A 20,449-nucleotide genomic window follows, 5' to 3' on the forward strand; every position below is an offset into this window, starting at 1 on the left:
TAGGGTGATCGGGGCACTCGCGGGCAGGGGTTTCGGTGACCCCATTCCCCGATCGGGAACACCGCCGCCATCACCGCGGGGACCCGATTCGGGGAGGGGTTTCGGCGCTTGTTCACCGCGTTGAATTGGCACAAATATTGAGGAACGGCTATTTTTTAAACGGTCAAATTTAAAAAAAAAAATCAACTTTTAAACAAATATAAATAACCACACCCACCACTAATTTTTTATACACTCAAACCACACCCACTTCACTAATTTTTTACAACACCCACCACTCTCAAACTTTTACCACACCCACCACTCTCAAACTTTTATACTCTCAAACCGAGCAATGGAGAACCAACCCCGCGAAGCCAAGAAAAAAAGTAAGGGACGGGGCTCGCAACCGTCTCGTGGTGGTTCGAGCGGTGCAAGTGCACAATCACAACCCCCTTTCGGATATACTTCACAACCCCCGTTTTTTTTCCAACAACCTTCACACCCCTCCTTTTTTTTATAAACATGCATAATTACAACAAATAAAAAAAAAAAAAACCAAGTCACCTAAGAGGGGAGTGCCGCCATCAAATTAGGGTGTGAGGGAGTTTAAGAGGGGAGTTGACGTGGCATAACGTAATTGGGTGTGCGTAAGAGAGGGGACTCCCCATATCAACTCTTTGTTGTTCTTTAATGGTTGAAGACGACACCGGAGAAGCGGCGACGTGGAGATGCTATGGCGGTAAAGTTAACGTCGGAGGTAGTTCCCCATCACGTCAAAAATTAATACATATTACACATGACGTGTATAACATTTGCACCAACCAACTAATATTATTCACGTGTACACTTTCAAACCACATTTTCCCTCCACTTTCTTCTTATACCTCTAACCCTCTAGCAACTGCATGTCTTCAACAATGGCTGTTCCATTAGGCCGAATTCGGGTTTTGAAAGAGGGAATACGTCAACCGTCGTCTTTGTCGCCTAAAGTTGGTCCTGTTGTGTACTGGATGTTCAGAGATCAACGGTTGAGAGACAACTGGGCTTTGATTCATGCCGTTGATCAAGCTAACAGGCTCAATGTGCCTGTTGCGGTTGCGTTTAATTTGTTCGATCAGTTTCTTGGTGCAAAAGCTCGTCAGTTGGGGTTTATGCTTAGAGGGTTGCAGCAGCTGAATCATGAGATTGAAGAGACGCTTCATATACCTTTTTTCTTGTTTCAGGTGAGTAATGCATTGGTTTGTTTTTTAATGAACTTGGTTATTATTGGCCGTGGGAGATTACTGGTTTATCAGAGGTGTTAAACGGGTCGTGTTCGTGGGTTAACGAGTTTAGGTGGCAGGTCCAACCCAAAAAGACACGTCACACGAACCTGAAAATTGCATTAGACATATGAACCGAACACAAGATGAATATTAGCGGGTTGACACGATCATATCCCATTCAACCCAATTTTTTTAGTTTTCATCTTCACATATTAATACTTAAACTTTACAATTTAAAAAAAAAAATACAAATGTATATAAAACAAATACATTTGAGTTATAAAATAATATATATCTTTCTCTTTTTTAAGCTTTAAATTTTTGTATAAAAGTCCAAACTAATTTAAATTAAAAAATAAATAGGTTCAAAGGGTTAACCCGCGAACCCACCAGACTGATACGGACATGACCTGTCTAGCTAGACATGTTCGTGGGTTCAACCAGAAACTGATATCCAAGTCGTTCATACTAAACCCAAACTTGTGAATTTATCCGATCGTGTCGTCTCATGATTCATGCCCCTATGATTTTTAATTTTTTTTTTTCAAAAATTCATATTGATTTGAGTTGAAACTTCATTTGTTTAACCACAGAAACTAAAAGTTTGTAATGATGTGTTACTAAATGTTTTTTTTTTTTTTTTTTTTTTTTTTTTAGAACCTGATTTAAGAATAAATGTTTGATCCAGGGAGAGGCAGTTGACACCATTCCAAGTTTTGTTAAAGAATGTGGAGCTTCACTTTTGGTAACCGATTTTTCGCCTTTGAGGCAAGTTCGCGGGTGGAAAGAAGAAATAACCAAGAGGGTGTCGGATTCTGTATCGATTCATGAAGTGGATGCACACAACATAGTACCCTTGTGGATGACATCAGATAAGTTAGAAGATTATGCTAGAACCATTAGACCAAAGATCAATAACCACCTTCCTGAATATTTGATCGAATTTCCAACGATAAAGCCTCGAACAAATATCTGGGGTGACAGTAACAGATCTATTGACTGGGATAAACTTATTGAACATGTTACAAGGTAAGATTTTGTTTGACTTTGATTGACTTTTGCGATCGGGTTGAAACTTATTTGGCCCGATATGAATAGGGAAGGAGATGAAGTTCCTGAGGTTGAGTGGTGTAAACCAGGAGAAAGTGTTGCATTAGAAAAATTAAAGGACTTCTCAAGAACTAGATTGATGAACTACGCTGCAGATCGGAATATCCCAACGAAGCACAATGCAACTTCTGGGCTTTCTCCGTATTTGCATTTTGGGCAGTTATCGGCCCAGCGTTGTGCCCTGGAGGCCCGTAAATTTCGCAAAGATTATCAACAGGTTAGAACTTTGTGGTGTAAGAAACAGAAACATAAACCTTATTTTGCTAATATTATTATTTGGGATTCTTTTCTAATATCATTTTTCTTTATAATATATCTTTTTGGGGATGAAATGAAGGGAGTCGATAAGTTTCTAGATGAACTGATTGTGTGGAGGGAGCTAGCGGATAACTTCTCCTACTACGAGCCTCACTATGATTCGTTTTTGGGTGCGTGTGACTGGGGTCGTGCAACATTGATGGACCATGCTTTTGACAAACGTGAACGCATATACACGTGAGTACGTTAGTATTGTTATTTATTTATTTTTTTAGGTTTGGTTGATTACTTACATATGATGCTTGCAGGCTGGAGCATCTGGAGAAGGCACAAACTACAGATCCTGTAAACTACTTTGATCTATCTTAGAAACATAGTTCATTAAACCGTTATGCTTGACCGGTTTTTATATTTCATAGAAAGTTTGTGTACTTAAAATGTAATGTTGGTCTTACTTTTAGCTTTGGAATGCTTCTCAGTTAGAGATGGTTCATCATGGAAAGATGCACGGTTATATGCGGTAAGTAGCAATGGTCTTTTATAAATTTGAACAATGTGTTGTCTCTAATTGGTATAACTTGATAACAGAATGTATTGGGCTAAAAAGATCCTCGAATGGACGAGTAGCCCGCAAGAAGCTGTTGAAATAGCGGTCTATCTAAATGACAAGGTACTTGATGAATCATCAGTTCTTTTTAAGGGTCTTTGCAGAAATCTTGATGTGGCAATTTCGACCCATTTTCTTATAACCATGTTGATTTGGTTATGTTTTACCCCTAACAAGTTAAATGGATAGAATAAAAAAAGTAGCTAATATGGGTCACATGGGTTATTCAAAGATTAACAAAAAATGCATCAATATTGTTTTGATGTAGTTTTTGTAATCATATTAATACATTTGTTATTCAAAACGGACGTCAAATGTTTTTCAAGTCATCCAATCCGACCCAACCTGTTTCCTCAAGTACCAAACAAATATCATTTTAATCCAAACATGTGTTAACCCGCCCATTTACCACCACTACCGAAATTTGACTATTCTGTAAATGACTTTGTTCGCAGTATCATCTTGATGGGAGAGATCCGAACGGATATGCTGGCATAATGTGGTCCATTTGTGGTGTACACGACAATGTCTGTATTTTGTTACATGTTTATACTTATATAGTTGAATATAATTTGTAAATTTATTAATTTTATATCATATTTCTTCTTTGTACATTCTTTATTTTGTTGTAGGGGTTTCAAGAGAGACCGGTTTATGGGAAAATAAGAAGCATGACCTATGCAGGTTGCAGTAGGAAATTCGACGTTGATGGATACATTGCGTATGTGAAGAAGTTAGTAAGAGATGTCAAGAAAGGAAAAGGGGAAATCTTGGCTAATAGCTTAGCTCGACTTAAGAATAGTTAATATTCGAATTAATGTGATTTGCATATTAATTACTGAATATTCTTTTACTAATCCACATTAAAAAAAAGTAAATCAGTATTCACACGACGGATAGTTTGTACCATTGACATACATCTATGAGCTATGTATCCCTCGTGAACTATTCATAATCAGTTTCCAATTGTTTTTACTTTTGTTTCATAATCCTTTAATTTCAGTTTATATGAGTTATCAAGTCTTTGGTTTAATAATCCTGGTAATTAGCATCATTCCTATGCCTTAATGACTATAAGTCTATAACTAACTTAAGTTAACTCATTAAACTTTTTCCTTGACAAAAACAAATATACAAACTTTTTCCCTTTGTTTAGGTATATCATCACATATTGATGAATAAAGAAAAAAATATATAAACCATTGACAAAAACAAATATACAAAAATTTTCCCTTTGTTTAGGTATATCATCACATATTGATATTGATGAATAAGGAAAAAAAAATATAAACCATTAGGAATTGTATAAAAACCTTCTATTGCGATACTGAGGATGGGGGGGAAATGATAGAAAAGAAAATATAAGAAAAATTACTACTAAAGAAAACAAACCCAATTGTATAAAAACCTTCTATTGCGATACTGAGGATGAGGGGGGAAATGATAGAAAAGAAAATATAAGAAAAATTACTACTAAAGAAATCAAAGAAAACAAACCCAACCTTTTACATATAATAAAAAAATAATGAAAAGTCTCACATCACATGAAAGAAAAACTAATCTATACACAAGATATAAAGCGTCTATAAGGCTGGTGAGTATGGAGGACGTCCCCTGTTCGTCGACCTCCGGCACCGGACCACCTCTCCACCCTCTCAGGCCCATCACCGTCTCCAACGGCCTCCTGCAGCCGATCTCGACGACCCACAAACACACACACACACATATTGAGACACATCCCTCACACCCTAGATCCATCCCCTTTAGGCTCATCCCGCCACCCGCTGATGTGGACACCTACGATGGGTCATCCTTTAAGGACTATCCTTCTCCAGACCCTATAGTTTAATGTTATTGACGACAAAACTTCTTTCATGACGATGACATTGTATATTCATCCACACAATTATCCATATATTATTTTAGTTGAGTTTTACTTATTTTTCTTTTTTATCATAGAAAAAGGCTAAAATGTATTATGAATTACCTGGGTAACGGTTTTCGACATGATACAAAAAAGACAACCACACAAACACAAAAAGAGAGTTTTTTGGGAAGTAATTCATATTCCGTTAATAAACACACTCACTTAATTAAATAAATCGACCCTTTTACTTGTTTAATCAAACATACTAACCTGATAGCCTATTATCATAACCCAACACATTTATAGCTCGACTACTACCCGTTTAAGTTTTAACACGTTTAAAATAATAACTTTAACTTTAACAAGTTGTATTCGGATTTAGGTTAACATGTTTAAAATAATAACTTAAACAAGTTGTATTCGGATTTAGAGCCAGTAAGAGGTCTGAACCATTAAGTACTGAACCATTAAGAGGTCTGAACAATTAAGAGTCAGTATAATGCTTAACCCTTCAGAGGTAAATGTCTAACAAATTCAGATTAAATGTCTTAACCATTCAGACTTTGTATAATACTTAATCATTCAGACATTTACTCACAAAACAAACAATCTAAACCATTAAATGCTGAACCATTAAGAGCCTCATTAAGATTAACAAACAGTTTTTTTACTCGAATAAAAAGTTTCCAAAATAAATAACTCAGTGAAATTGTGAACCTCAAACCAGTGAAAATGTTAACCCGACACGGTGAACGAATCTCCCTCTCTCCGACATGGGCGCCGTCAAACCGAACAAGTAGCAACTCAACTTCCTATCGAAAGTAGTTGGCAACAACGTGTACAACATTCCGACCAATCAAAGTAGATGACGTGTACACTTTCAAACCACAACCTCCATCCCCATTTTCCCTCCATTTCATTCTTCCAACTCAACCGCCATTACTCATACTCTTTCACTTTCCAACCGTGATCTCTTCCGATGGCCACTTCATCTTTGATCGAATCTACCACCGTCCAATTGGGCAGGGTCAGGGTTCTGAAAGAGGGAATACATCAACCTAAAGTTGGTCCTGTTGTGTACTGGATGTTCAGAGATCAGCGCTTGAGAGACAACTGGGCCTTGATCCACGCCGTTGATCAAGCCAACAGGCTCAATGTACCCGTTGCAGTTGCGTTTAATTTGTTCGATCAGTTTCTCGGTGCTAAAGCTCGTCAGTTGGGGTTTATGCTTAGGGGGTTACAGAAGTTTCATCGCGACATTGAAGAAACACTTCATATACCTTTCTTCTTGTTTCAGGCAAGTAACTAATTCATTTTTTTGGGTTTTGTACATAAACGGGTTGTGTTTGTGGGTTGGCGGGTCCAACCCGAGATGAATCCGAATAGTTGACACAAACCCAACACAACATAACCTGAACCCGAACCCGAACCCGAACCCGAAAATGACATGAATATTTGCGGGTTGAGATGAAGACGACCCGTTTAACGGATTTTTCTATAATTTTTTTTTTTTTTTGCATATACTATTTATTATTTACATTTTTTACAATAAATAATATTATTGTATGTAAATAAATACATTTAAATTATAAAACCTTAGTCAAGTTCTATTTTAAGTTTTAGATCTGGGTATAAAATATCCAACCAGTTTACGTTATGAATAAGGCACATTTTAAAAAAATATAATAAAAAATAATTTGCTTAAAGTTAGGGGGTATCATCATAAGCTTATATTCTATACTGGTTCAAATTAAGGGGTCCATCTCTAAGTTTGTTCTTCAAAAACTCAAAATTTATATAAAGTAAAATTCAAAAAGTTCCGGTGACCGGAGGGTCCCTCTTGACCCCCCCTCTGGTTCCGCCCCTGACCCACACGATTGACGAACCTACGGAGTTGTCATGACCAGGTGTTTTAGCTAAACAGTTTCGACCAGAAACTGTTTGTGCTAAACCCAAACTCACGAATTTCGTATTACGTTCATGAATTTCTGTTTCAGACTAGTACTAATTGTTAAACAATTAAAAAAAAAACAATTAGATATGGTTTCTTAGAATTTGATACCATTGATACAGGGAGAAGCCATTGACACCATTCCCAATTTTCTACAAGAATGTGGGGCTTCACTTTTGGTTACAGATTTTTCGCCTCTAAGGCAAGTTCGCGGTTGGAAAGAAGAAATAATGAAAAGGGTGCCTGACTCTGTATCGATTCATGAAGTTGACGCACACAACATAGTACCCGTATGGGTGGCATCGAATAAGTTAGAATATGGTGCTAGAACGATCAGACGAAAGATCAATAACCTGCTTCTTGACTATCTGATCGAGTTTCCAACGTTAAAGCCTCCTATTAACAACTGGGCTGCCACAAATCGAACCATAGATTGGGAGACACTTATCGAAAATGTAACAAGGTAGCATTTTATTCTGATATGGTTTGATTTTATATGCACATATTAAACATTTTTATGTTAGATAATCGTTGTATGTGAATAGGAAAGGAGCTGAAGTTCCGGAGATTGAGTGGTGTGAACCAGGAGAAGTTGCTGCAAGAGAAGCGTTAATGGGAGTTAAGAACGGTTTCTTAACCACTAGATTGAAAAACTACTCTACGGATCGGAATAACCCATTGAAGCCCCATGGGCTTTCCGGTCTGTCACCATATTTGCATTTTGGGCAGATTTCAGCCCAACGTTGTGCTCTAGAAGCGCGTAAACTGCGCAAATTTAATACACAGGTATATATGTGGTGTATTATGTATGAAACTTTATTTTGCTAAGGCTCAAACTATCTACACACCAAGTGTGTAGATAGCCACCCCAAAAAGTGTTTTTTTTTTGTCCTATATGCACACCCTGCAATGTTGTCTGGTTGACAGGACCAAAACGCGGCCAAAGCTCGGCGTTTTGGTCCGGTCAACAGACCCGTCAGACACCTGTCAGTCTTTGTCTGGTTGACCGGACCAAAACGCCGCGCTCTGGCCACATCTCGACACTGCAGGGTGTGCATATAGGACAAAAAAGCACTTTTTGGTGTGCATATAGGCACATTGGTGTGCCAATAGGTACACCCGCTGCTAATGTTAGTTATCTGGATTTTTTTTCTAATATCAAATCAATAATTTTTTGTGTGTGAGAAGAAGCCAGTTGATGCATTCTTGGAGGAACTGATCGTGCGTAGGGAACTATCGGATAACTTCTGCTATTACCAGCCTCATTATGACTCGTTGCAGGGTGCATGGGACTGGGCTCGTGTTACACTTATGGAACATGCTTTAGACAAACGTGAACATTTATACACGTGCGTACATTGCTTTTTGAACCTTTCTTTTAGGGTTTGAATGATTGATCATTGACATATGATGCATCATATGCAGGAAGGAGCAGTTGGAGAAGGCACAAACGGCAGATCCTGTAAACTATTACATATTCTTGATCAATCTTTGAGCGGTCTTTTATATTTTCTTTTGGCAAGTTTGTGTACTTATGGATTGTTGTTCTTACTTTTAGCTTTGGAATGCTTCTCAACTAGAGATGGTTCATTATGGAAAGATGCATGGTTTTATGCGGTAAGTAGTTTTTTTCTACGGTCGAATGTGGATGATGTTTTAGTGTTTTCATATTATGGATCTCATTCATATGGCGTGATTCGCCCCGTTGGCGGTATGCGCATATAATGTATATATGTGTGGGCGCTCAGGGGGCAAAAGTGAAAGTGCACTAATTTTAACATTATTTTACTAATTTCGTGAAAATAACGTTAAAAGAGGGGGATGGTTAATCATGCATCATGTGGTGGCGCTGATAGCCAAAAGACAAGGGAGTACATGCACTAATCAGCCTTTGTCTTAATTGCTGAGTGTTATGTGCCTTATGTCCAAGGCTTGATGCAAAACTACTATCGAGTCGGGGGTCTCACTGGAAGCAGCCTCTCTATTCTTAACGGGTAGAGGTAAGGTTGTCTACATCTTACCCTCCTGAGACCCTACCTTAGCTTTGCTACTGGTGGGATTTACTGAGTATGATGATGATGATGATGATGATGATGATTCATATGGCGTGATCCATCCTCTCATACCGACCAGTATTGTCTGTTTTACCACAAGTAGTTCACAAATTTCTTTTTGGTTGCCTAAGTGTTTGGTTTAAAAAGCTTGCATGAGGCATGAGGCGATAAGTAAAACCAATCAAACGGATTTAAAAAAAAAAGTGCTTGAGGCGTCTCCTCATGCGCATATGGGTCAATATCGGTCAAAATTAAGGGGTGTAGGAGGCTAAAATGTAAAAACTACTAAAGGGATGAAGAAAGTATGAACAATTTACTTAATAAAAAGGTTGATGCATTAGCTTACTATGAATTTTATTTAAGTTTTGTTTCTAATTGGTATTAACATGATAACAGAATGTATTGGGCTAAAAAGATCCTCGAATGGACGAGTAGCCCACAAGAAGCTCTGGAAATAGCCATCTATTTAAATGACAAGGTACCTTTGAACTTCGATAAATCGTCGAGACAAACTTCTTTTCGACTATCATGTAAATGACTTTAATTTGTTCACAGTATCATATTGATGGGAGAGATCCAAATGGATATGTTGGTTGTATGTGGTCAATTTGTGGTGTACATGACCAGGTCTGTATACTTTACATCTTTCTGCTTAATTATTTATTTATATAAAAAAGGTCCATAATTCACCGGTTTATCATTTCCACCTTCGCGCATTCTTCATTTTGTTTTAGGGATGGAAAGAGAGACCCGTGTTTGGGAAGATACGATACATGAATTACGCCGGCTGCAAGAGGAAATTTGATGTTGATGGATATATTGCATATGTGAAGAGGTTAGTAGGAGGTCTCAAGAAACGAAAAGGCGAAACATTGCTTGATGGTAAAGCCAAACAAGTTTTGAATATTCAAAACTTGCATACCAAGTAACTAACCTGACACCCAAGTCAACAGTAATTCTGTAATATAGAGTTTAATAACTTGTTTCTGTTTTGTTTATTTAAAATTTCTAGCATAACAATCATAACACCAAAAAAATTTAATCTTTATTTATTTCAACTTTACAATTTTCTTTTAAAATGGTTTTATTTTTCTAAATGCAAGAGTTTTACATGAATGATCTATAACTTAATTAGTAGAAATAATGAATTGTGTTCAGGGGCGAATCTAGGCCACTTTTGTGGGTTCCCAGGAACCCATTCGGTTTAGAAAAAATGGGAAAAATTAGTGAGAACCTCGTATGATTTGGAAAAAAAAATAGTGAGAATTACTGAAAATCTACCAAAAGGAACCCAGTGAGAAAAGTTCTTAGATCCGCCACTGATTGTGTTGGGGAAAAACAGATTTATTGATCATTCAACGACTTCAGTTTCTGCAACTTCAGTATCGTTCTCATTCTTGTTCTCGTTTTCGTCTACAGTTGGAGTCAGCGACTTCAGTTTCTGCAAAAAAAAAAAAAAAAAAAAAAAAAAAAAAAAAAAAAAAAAAAAACCAAAAAAAATGTCAGTATTATTTTATTCCATCTAATAAATAAATAATCACACATTACCTCAACAAACTGAGCAGGATTGTCAAGACTAGATGAACCTAGGATGATTTCTCTCCTCAAACTTGTTGTTAACTTGTGACAAACCCGCAGCTAAAAGAAACGAAAAATGTAAAAAAGAAAGTAAATTTGTTTTTCCAGCAAAACATGTATAGCTAGCTATTCTTACCTCTGATCTAGTTGCTCCGCCGACAATAAAAACAAAAATACGTTTGCCCATCTTATGATACTCACTAATCGTGCGCCTAAGAATTGACTCACTGCACAAAATGTACATCTCCTTAGTAACAATAAAACAGTTAGTTAAATTAAATTTAAATAATGACACACATACCTTGAAGAGCCATCGTCAGAATAGCGGGGTCTAGCGAACGATGATCGCCTGGATCTCATCGAGTGAGCAGAAGGAGTATCAAGAACGCGTGCCGACACATTATGTGAAGCTCCGTGAAAAGTTGGACTTGGGTCGTTCATACATGGGTATTCATTCACTGGTAGTTCATTTTTGCTAAGTTTTTCAATCAGTTCCTGAAAAAAAATATTAACTTACTAAATTTTTCAATAACATGTTTTTTATTTTTTTATTTTTTTTGAAATAACATGTTTTTAGTTAAAGATTAGTCTCTTAACTGTACCTCGATCATGGGATAAAAACGCATTAACTGCCAAGCTTCTTCACAAGGACGATCTTTTCTAAGACCATGCTTCTGAACTCATATCGAAAAACAAAAGTCAACAAACCATAGAATTTTTGCCACGTCAACAAACCCTGGCCCGTCAATTTTGCCACGTCTACATTGAATGGTGTATATACCTTGTTACCAAATTTAATTGTTTCTGGTGCTGCCTCAAGGTATCTCATATTGTAAACAGCATTCATGTCATCAGGAGATAGGTTCGCTAACTAAAAAGACTAAGAAATGTCAAATAATTTATATAAATTATAGTCTACAAGTCAAATGATGAAGAAAACCGTTACCTCCATTAGCTTCGTAAGTTCGTCACTCTCAAATTTCTCTGGATGAGTTGCTGCATAGATCATTAATAATCTCACCTTGTATTCATCTGTTACATCCTGCATGAATATGCAACCTAAACAGATAAGAATACGGAGCCATAAAGACACAGATAGGCCTGTAAACGAACCAAACGTTCGTGAACTTGTTCAGCGGGAAATTCGTTTATTTAATAAACGAAGGAACATGAACACAATTTTTTGTTCATTTAATTAAACGAACGAACATGAACACACTTTTTGTTCATTCATTTATGTTCGTCAACGTCCGTCTATGTTCGTTCTTTTATGTTCGTTTATTAACATTTGTTTATTTTCGTTTCAATTTAAATACATTAGTTGTATGTATATAAATATTAATCATAAAAGGAACTTTCTAACTACTTATACAAAAATATAACTAGTTGGTAGTTGACTTTCTAGTAATAAAAATGGGGTTTTCAATGAAATTTATGGTAATTAATCACTAATTTATATAAAAAAATTTACTTTATGTTCGTTTATGTTTAGCCATTTGTGTTCATTTATGTTTGTTCAATTATGTTCAATTGTTTTGGTTATTGTTTGCTAAATTATGTTTGTTTAAGTTTGTTTGTTTTACGTTCGTGAACTGCTTGTTTAGGTTTTAAACGAACACGAACATGCCCATTTTCTTAATAAACGAACATGAACAAAAAGATGCGTTCGTGTATATGTTCGAGTTGGTGTTCGGTTAAAGTTAAATAAACGAACACGAACATGCATCTGTTTGTGTTCGTTTGGTTCATTCGCAGGCCTAGACACAGATACACACACTGACACAAGCACGTTCAAAGCGTTTTCTCACCGTTTGTTCTTTAAGGAAGTTAATGACATCCTTGGTTCCTGCATCTCCAAACACAAGGTCCTGCTCTAGTTGACCTAAATCTTTAAGTCCCGTCTCCCGAATAATATTGTTAATCTTCCCCGCAATCTATTTCAATCAAAACAGGCATTTCTTTGTTATCTACGCATAAAACATTATAATCTTTCTAAAAAGAATGACATTGTTCAAGTAATATGATTTTTTTAAAGACGTACAGCGACATGGAGGGATAGTCGGTCCATCTGTTCATTATATTGTGGCAAGGCTTGAACCATCTTTTGCATTTCACGAGTAGTTATCTGACCACCATCTCTACATGGCACAAAAGAAAAATTAACGAAGAATAACAAATAGGTTTATATAGGTCTGTAAACGAATTGAACGAACAAGAATAAAGGCATGATCATGTTGGTTCATTTAACTTTAACCAAAAACGAACACGAACATATAGTCGAACACATTTTTTTGTTCATGTTTGTGCATTAAGAAGATAGGCATGTTCGTGTTCGCTTATGTTCGTTCATTTAAATCTAATCGAACAGTTCACCAACGTAAAAGAACATAAACAAACAAACTTAAACGAACATAACTAACAAACATAAAACAACAAAAATAAATGAAGACAAGTGAACATAATTGACCAATTATAAACGATCACAAACGAATATGAAGTAGCTTTTTATTTAAACCAGTGACTAAATATGATAAATTTCAATGGAAACCCCAGCTTTGTTACTAGAAAGCCCGATTACTAATTAGTTATAGTTGTATAAGAAGTTAGAAAGCCCGTTTTATGTTTATTATTATATAAATATAACTACTTATGTATTTAATAAAATTTAAACGAATGTAACAAACGAACATAAACGGACGTTCACGAATATAAATGAACGAACAAAAGGTGTGTTCATGTTTGTTCGTCTAATTAAATGAACAAAAAAAATTTGTTCATGTTTGTTCATTTATTAAATAAACAAACTTCCCACCGAACAAGTTCACGAATAGTTCATGAACATTCGGTTCGTTTACAAGCCTAGGTTTATAAACCGTTTACATACGTATAAAATATAAAAATAAAGACTGCTTTATAGCTTATATAATGTTCGGTTTCAATAATACGGATCTGAAACTGACCTTGAACCTTGATGCATCAGTGCAGCTTTATTTTTTGACACAAAGTTTGTCATTTTGTCATGTAACCGTTCACTAGCCTGACAAGTGACGATCATCGATTAAAAAAATCATGTTATCTTTTTCTAATAATTGGAGTATAATGGTGACTAGACATACATCGGCTATGTGGGAATGGCGGAGCTCTAACCATACTGGATCATGTTCCTCAAGAAGGACCTCTTTCTTTTCAAAACCACCTGTTTTGCTCGGAACCTAAGCAGTATAATTACTTGACATATAATAGCAAAAGAAGGCCAGACTTAGTCAAACATTACTCATTAGAGGTGGCAGTTTCGACCCATTACCTATGAACAGGTCGATTTGTGTTATTTTTACCCTCAAACGGGTCGAATAGTTTGAAAGTCGCTCGAAGTGTATTTTTAATGCATACCACATCTTAACTCGTTTTATTCCAAGATTCTGAATAATGTTGTAATAACTTTGTTATCAGGTCATCCGAACCCGACCCGACCCATCCAAATGCCACCTCTAGTTCTTAAGGACAAATGTAGACTAACCTCATGAACGTATTTATTCCCGTCCATTTCTAGTAAATCACGGCACATGGCATCATAAGTCCATTCATGAATAATAGGCGCAATCTAGAAGGGAAAAGTTAGAGGACAATTTAAAGATGGAAAAAAAAAGAAATAAAATAAAGAGTAAAATGCCATTTTCGTCCCTGAGGTTTGGCCAGTTTTGCAACTTTCATCCAAAGGTTTGTTTTTCCGCATCTGGATCCAAAAGGTTTAAAATCTTGCCATTTTCATCCGGCTCATTAACTCCATCCATTTTCTCCGTTAAGTCAAGGGTATTTCCGTCTTTTTTGTTAACATAAAGGGTGATTCGGTCTTTTCACTTTATGTAAAAAGACCAAATACTCCTGAAAAAGACTGAATTGCCCTTTAAGTTAACAAAAATGACGGAAATACCCCTGACTTAACAGAGAAAAATGGATAGAGTTAACGAGCCGGAAGAAAACGGAAAGATTTCAAAACCGCAGGGACGAAAGTGGCATTTTACTCTAAAATAATACTAACATATTCAGCAAAAAAAAAAAAAAAGAACCAACCTGGTCTATTGATCTATCTAAGATGAGCAAGTCGCATGTTTCAATCTGTGGAAAGTTGGGGAGAGTTTTATATTTCATAAGGGAATTCCAAACACTAGCAGCAAGTTTTGTAGGGATTAAATCACATAATGTTGTCATTGTAGTAGGATCGAGTGATTTGGCAGCTCGGTAACGTACAAATGGGAATTCCTGAAGAATAAAGACGTATAAGCCACAAATTTAATAAAGTAAGTAAATAAAACAGATAACATACCAACATTGAAGCAAAAACAGTCGCAATACGGTTAGCCATTGCTGTCAAACATTCATCTACATTTCGGCTAATTTCTTCGTCCCCGTAAAGTTCTTCCAAGGCCTTCCCATGATCAGTGATGAAACACTGTATGGAATAACTTTGACTAGTCAAAACCAGTTTTAAATAAATACTTGCATGAGACCGGTTTATAAAATTAACATTATATACCTGGCTATCAATGGCAAAGTACTCCAAGTTCATCTGTAAATTCCCGTAAAAAGTTAATATGATAAAAATTTTATTTAAAATACAAAAAAAATGTTTTAAAGGTAAAATTTTTAACCTCTTTCATCGCACGCAAGCGGGGTTTTATTGATGGCTCCTTTTTTATGTCAGCAATTAATTCTTTCGAAACGGATGAACTGAAGAAGATGTAGGCACTGAAAGGAGAAGAAAGCTAGTAGTAAGGAACCCTAAAACAACTTAATTAGAATATTCTAAAGAAACGATACACACTCATACACCAACTGCAAAACAAAACAAAAAAATAATCACTCTTTTACATACTCTTTATACAAAGGCGATTTTCCGGCCATGTCGGCTAACAGCATGGCGATACTGCATTTCAACAAACGCATGAAAAAAGGAACTAAATATAATCGAATTTAAATTGTTGATAACAAAATCATTATAATAATAATAGTAGTAGTACTTACTTCTCTTTTGTTGGCTGGATGTAATATACTGCATCCAAATTTGGCAGTGGCTGTCTTCGCTTGTTTATGTCTTCCACCACTGCAGGAAAAACAAACATGTTAACGCACTTCTACCGAACACAAAATGGTCATGAGGCATGTGACGATATCATTGTCACTCATCATTAAGTCATAATAAATTGACAGTTAAGATATAATGCAATAATGGCTTTGCATCTTACATGAAATTCCTTCTTCGGTTAATTCAGCCATCTTGCATGAGTGTGACATGACTCTAACCGTAACTTTGTCCATTATGAGTACCTAAAAAACCTTTGTGTTAGACACTAACATATAGGAAAAGATGAAGAAAACCGATTCAATGAGAGTAAAACAAAGAATGTCATAATTTATTATTGTTTCCATGGTTAAAAACAATGACAATTGGATGTTACTATAACTACAAGTTGTGATATACACCTTCCAGTTTGATTTTGAGTCCGGTCTTTTTGCTGTTCTGATCATTTCATACAATAATCCTGCACAATTTAGGAAAAATAATAATTAAATTCGATAAGATATTATCGGAACTTTAGTGAATAACCAGTAACTCAATACCATCTCTGCATATAGATAACGGCCAAATTATTTCATCCATTTGTTGTGATGGACAGCAAACTATTATGTTAAGGAGATGCATCTAAACCTTATGGTTCTCGTTTTCAGCACTAATGAAACCTCAAATGAGCTCATTAATTATAAAAAGGTACGAAAATAAATGACCAGGTTTATACTATTACAGTTTTACTTCAATAATATTTTCCTAAGAATCCAAGATCACCTCAACTATAATTCTAAGGCATGTTTCTTCAACTCTCTTCTACGGTTATCAATTCGCTAGATCAAACGAGCAACATTGCCCTTATAAAGGTTCATGCAATGAATATCACTTGCTTTCATGCATTGATTATCACTTCCTCCAATCTAATGACAAAATGAATCCAATGTTGGCGGTAAATCCCGACTCATCACAAGTCGAAGATGGGAAAGGGTGACACTAGAGACCAAGTCACAAGTTGGAGAACTTGAGGGACCAAATTTGACAAGTTGGTTACATTTGTTAAGTTTTCTAATTACATTAGTCAAATTGGATTTAATAATCTGAACTGGCTCTTTTTGGCCGATAATAATCCCAACTCAGTTAATTACCCACAATAATCTGAACTCTTCCATTTTGTTTATAAAATAGTCCGCCATTAAAAAATCATAACAGGGTTAAGTTTTTTCCAAATTACAAACCGATGTTTTCAGGCTTTTGATCAAAACGAGGATACGAGTCGATTGATGTAAAACCTACCTCGAAACAGTGCTCTAAACGACTTGATTTTTGTTAATTAGAAGTTCAAACACCTGAATTGAAGCACCGTTTTCGTCATTTAGAGCACTGTTTCGAGGTAAGTTTTACATCAATAGACTTGTATCCTCGTTCTGATCAAAAGCCAGAAAACATCGGTTTATAATTTGGAAAAAAAAAACTTAACTCCGTTATGTGTTTTTAACGGCGGACTATTTTACAAACAAAATGGAAGAGTTCGGATTATTGTGGGTAATTAACTGAGTTGAGATTATTATCAGCCAAAAAGAGCCAGTTCGGATTATTAAAATCCAATTTGCCATTACATTATAATAATGTCTTGGCTAGCATGTTAGTGTTAACTATATAAGAGAAAACCGAGTTACGGTTTGAGAGTTCTAATCAGTTTATGAGTTATATTTTTCTGATTAATAAGACCGAGAGTTATTCAATCCAAATTGATCATATGTTATTCACTTATTCGGTTTGACTATCTATTGTCACTCGATCCAATACGTTTTAGGAATACTTAAACCTAATCGAAATCGATTCACACATAAAATCAAAAACAGTTATTTCACATGGAGCTAGTATTTGCATAAGCAATTCTTAGGTTAAAATCGTCTTCCCGAACATCAAATCGAAATTATACTAAAACCTACAACTCTATAAACGTCGTCATTATCGATCTCATACAACTATCAAACACTATCACATTCACTAAATTAACCTAATCACAGCCACAATTAAGCTACAATACACGCATGTATAGATAAAGATAATTAGATATACAACAATATATATGAGTGAGATTGCAGAAAAAAACTCACGATCGTGACCGATTTGTTTGAATTTTCTATCTCCTTGAAACGGCGAATCCGAATCCGACATCGACATATTGGATTGAAAAGGCAAACTACTTGAATCGATCGAATGGAATGGAATTCAACAGAGATCATACAGTGGATTAATGGTGGAAGAATAGAGAGAATGAAGGTGAATTAAAGGGGTGGAAATGTGTGACCCGGTGGGTGACCTGAATTTTTACCAGAAATTTCGTTAATGTTCTCCGTTTTCAATAACGGTCACAGGGTGGGTTCGTTACACGACAGAATAATTGTGTTTATTCAATTTTTTTTTATTGGAATTTTATGGTTTTATTTTTTTTTTTTATATATTTTTTGTAAAATTTTCATTTAGTTTTCCCTACATATAACGTGAAAGTATAGAATATGTGGTTACATAATCGTCTTATCTCAAGTATCAAAACTAAAGCAATAGGTTTATGTTTTTATCCAATTCTCATCATGGTTTTTAAAAGTCGTTGGCTCGGCTGGTCAAATTTGCCATAGGATTATCCCTCCCTCTTCACAGTTAGCATCGGTTAGGACGCTTATGGATGATGGTGATTAGTGAAGATGATGACTTGATTTTGGCTTTTTTTAGGATGAAAACTATAGACGAAGATCGAAGAGTACTACACGATGAAGATGAATCTGTCTCCATTGGTTTGGTTTCTCACAAATTGCAAGAAGAAGATGAATCAATTTTTTTTGATAGCTTGCGCATGAATATGAATGGTCACGACGTTTATTTCTCACTTCCATGTACATAGACAAAAAAAACCACCATGTTTTTTTATGTTTTTTTATGGTTATATCTAGATCTTGTATAATTGTCATAATACTTTTTATGCATTTAGAATACTTTAGATATAACTTGTATGTGCATAAAAGGGTTGTACCTTATGCTTAGGAAGTTTTTCAAAAATATTTTGATTTTTTTACTTTTAGCCTTAAAGTATTTGATAATTTACTTTTAATCCAAACTATTTGAATTTTTACTTTTAACCCAAAACTTTTGGTGTGTATTCATCTATATATCTATTCATATTGATGTGTAGGATTTATATTCATCTATTGGTGTGTATGGTCTTATTATATGCTATTGGTGTGTATGGTCTTATTATATGCTTTGGATATAGTTGCTATTCAAAAGTCTTTTAGCAACAAACATGTTTATAGTTATATTAGACTAGCCAATGATTATTTCTATACAAGGGATGCAATGCAAAATTGTGTTTTGTTTTCTTGATATAGTTGTTTTTATTTAGATTTGTTTATTAAATTGTGTTTGGTTTTTGGATATAGTTGCTGATTCATTCAACAATATATATTAAAGTCATGAGTGATTCACAAAATAAAGTCAGGAAGAAGAAGGGCAAAACACTAGTATGTTGTTGGTTTAACTTTGATAGCTTTTCGTTCAATTTCCTTATTAACTTTTTGAGTAATTTTATGTATTTTATTTCTCTATTGTAGATGGATATGGATTCTGATTCTATCAAAGTCGACCTAGAAATGATAGCACTATGAATTTGGATTTGAGTTGGCTTTGTGGAGGTAGAGGATAAAAATGATAGTGGTGTTAGAAAACCCAAGGCAAAGAGATCGCGAAAGGAAAGATCAATTGTTTGGCATTACATTACCAAACAACAAAACAAAGCTTTAGGCGGAAAGGTTCCATCAAAGTGCAACAAATGTGGTCATGTTCTCATGTTTGATAGTAAGCAAGGTACGGAAAATTTTACTCGACGTATATCAAGCTGCTATGGTACTACTTATAAAGATGTTGGCTTTTTGGAAAGCCAATGAGTTTAGATATCCCGCACTTGCGAGAATGGCAAGAGACTTTTTGACCATTCCGGTATCTACTGTCGCATCAGAGTCTACATTCAGTGCAAGTGGAAGAGTACTTAATGAACATCGAAGTTCACTTAGCAAAGATACCGTTGAGGCTCTCATATGCACAAAAGATTGGTTATTTGGAGATTACTGTAATGTCTTTTCTCTTGATTTTTCTATGTTTTTTTGCATGGTATTCTATTAATGTTATTATGTATATTTGTTTGTACTTTGTAGGTTCGAACCAAGTTAGTGTAGATGAGCTCACAGAAGATATAATGTCGCTTGACATTAGACGTGAATCGGATGCTTCAAATTCTGTGAACAATCCTAAGGTATCCACTCCAAATGCTTCAAGTAGTGTTGCTTGTTAAAAATCAGTGAGCATCCTAAGGTACCCACTTCAAATGTTTCTAGAAATGTTGCTTGATAAAACTATATGAATAAGTTTATGTCAAATTTTTCATGCCTAATACGACTATAATTATTTGTGTGTAGGTTTGATTGTTTGGAATTGAAGATCTTGAGAAAGAAAGACATATGGGAACTTGAATGTTGAAACTACTTGGATGTTATGATTAGACTTTTATGGATTTCCTTTTAAATTTGTTAAGACATTATGTGTTTATGCATGTTTTATGACTTTTGTGAACCTTTGGCGACTAAATTTTCACTAAACAGGTTCCTTAATCGCTAATTTCAATTTGGAATAACAGGTCATGTTCGTGTCTTAACAGG

The 20,449-nt window shown here is 35.3% G+C and overlaps 3 protein-coding genes across 4 annotated transcripts; 2 read left to right on the forward strand and 1 right to left on the reverse strand.

Moving 5' to 3' along the window:
* The first annotated feature begins 836 nt into the window (after positions 1-836).
* On the forward strand, positions 837-4,206 carry LOC110867802 (deoxyribodipyrimidine photo-lyase-like). 2 transcript variants are annotated; one of them, XM_022116813.2, is made up of 9 exons: positions 844-1,205; positions 1,936-2,276; positions 2,346-2,574; positions 2,695-2,852; positions 2,924-2,960; positions 3,077-3,135; positions 3,204-3,285; positions 3,678-3,749; positions 3,855-4,206. In XM_022116813.2, the coding sequence occupies exons 1-9, from the start codon at positions 888-890 to the stop codon at positions 4,026-4,028; spliced, it is 1,470 nt and encodes a 489-aa protein (XP_021972505.1). In that variant the 5' UTR covers positions 844-887; the 3' UTR covers positions 4,029-4,206. The 2 variants fall into 2 exon arrangements, with proteins under 2 accessions (XP_021972504.1, XP_021972505.1); XM_022116812.2 differs by having other exon boundaries at positions 837-1,205; positions 2,346-2,852.
* A 1,608-nt stretch (positions 4,207-5,814) lies between these two features.
* On the forward strand, positions 5,815-10,427 carry LOC110867803 (deoxyribodipyrimidine photo-lyase). The gene is made up of 9 exons (XM_022116814.2): positions 5,815-6,386; positions 7,163-7,503; positions 7,586-7,826; positions 8,229-8,389; positions 8,466-8,502; positions 8,599-8,657; positions 9,491-9,572; positions 9,650-9,721; positions 9,829-10,427. Exons 1-9 carry the CDS (start codon positions 6,069-6,071, stop codon positions 10,021-10,023), a joined length of 1,506 nt encoding a protein of 501 aa, XP_021972506.1. The 5' UTR covers positions 5,815-6,068; the 3' UTR covers positions 10,024-10,427.
* Positions 10,239-18,094, reverse strand: LOC110867801 (SNARE-interacting protein KEULE). The gene is made up of 21 exons (XM_022116811.2): positions 17,858-18,094; positions 16,154-16,212; positions 15,916-15,997; positions 15,695-15,773; positions 15,546-15,596; positions 15,322-15,418; positions 15,207-15,239; positions 14,997-15,122; positions 14,744-14,932; positions 14,190-14,273; positions 13,789-13,884; positions 13,633-13,709; positions 12,714-12,810; positions 12,481-12,606; positions 11,619-11,714; positions 11,454-11,543; positions 11,275-11,346; positions 10,974-11,167; positions 10,809-10,899; positions 10,643-10,732; positions 10,239-10,535 (listed from the first exon to the last, which is right to left on the reverse strand). Exons 1-21 carry the CDS (start codon positions 17,922-17,924, stop codon positions 10,446-10,448), a joined length of 1,986 nt encoding a protein of 661 aa, XP_021972503.1. The 5' UTR covers positions 17,925-18,094; the 3' UTR covers positions 10,239-10,445.
* Between the last annotated feature and the right edge of the window lie 2,355 nt (positions 18,095-20,449).

The sequence above is a fragment of the Helianthus annuus genome, chromosome 7, assembly GCF_002127325.2.
Source record: "Helianthus annuus cultivar XRQ/B chromosome 7, HanXRQr2.0-SUNRISE, whole genome shotgun sequence".
NCBI classification, from domain to species: domain Eukaryota; kingdom Viridiplantae; phylum Streptophyta; class Magnoliopsida; order Asterales; family Asteraceae; genus Helianthus; species Helianthus annuus.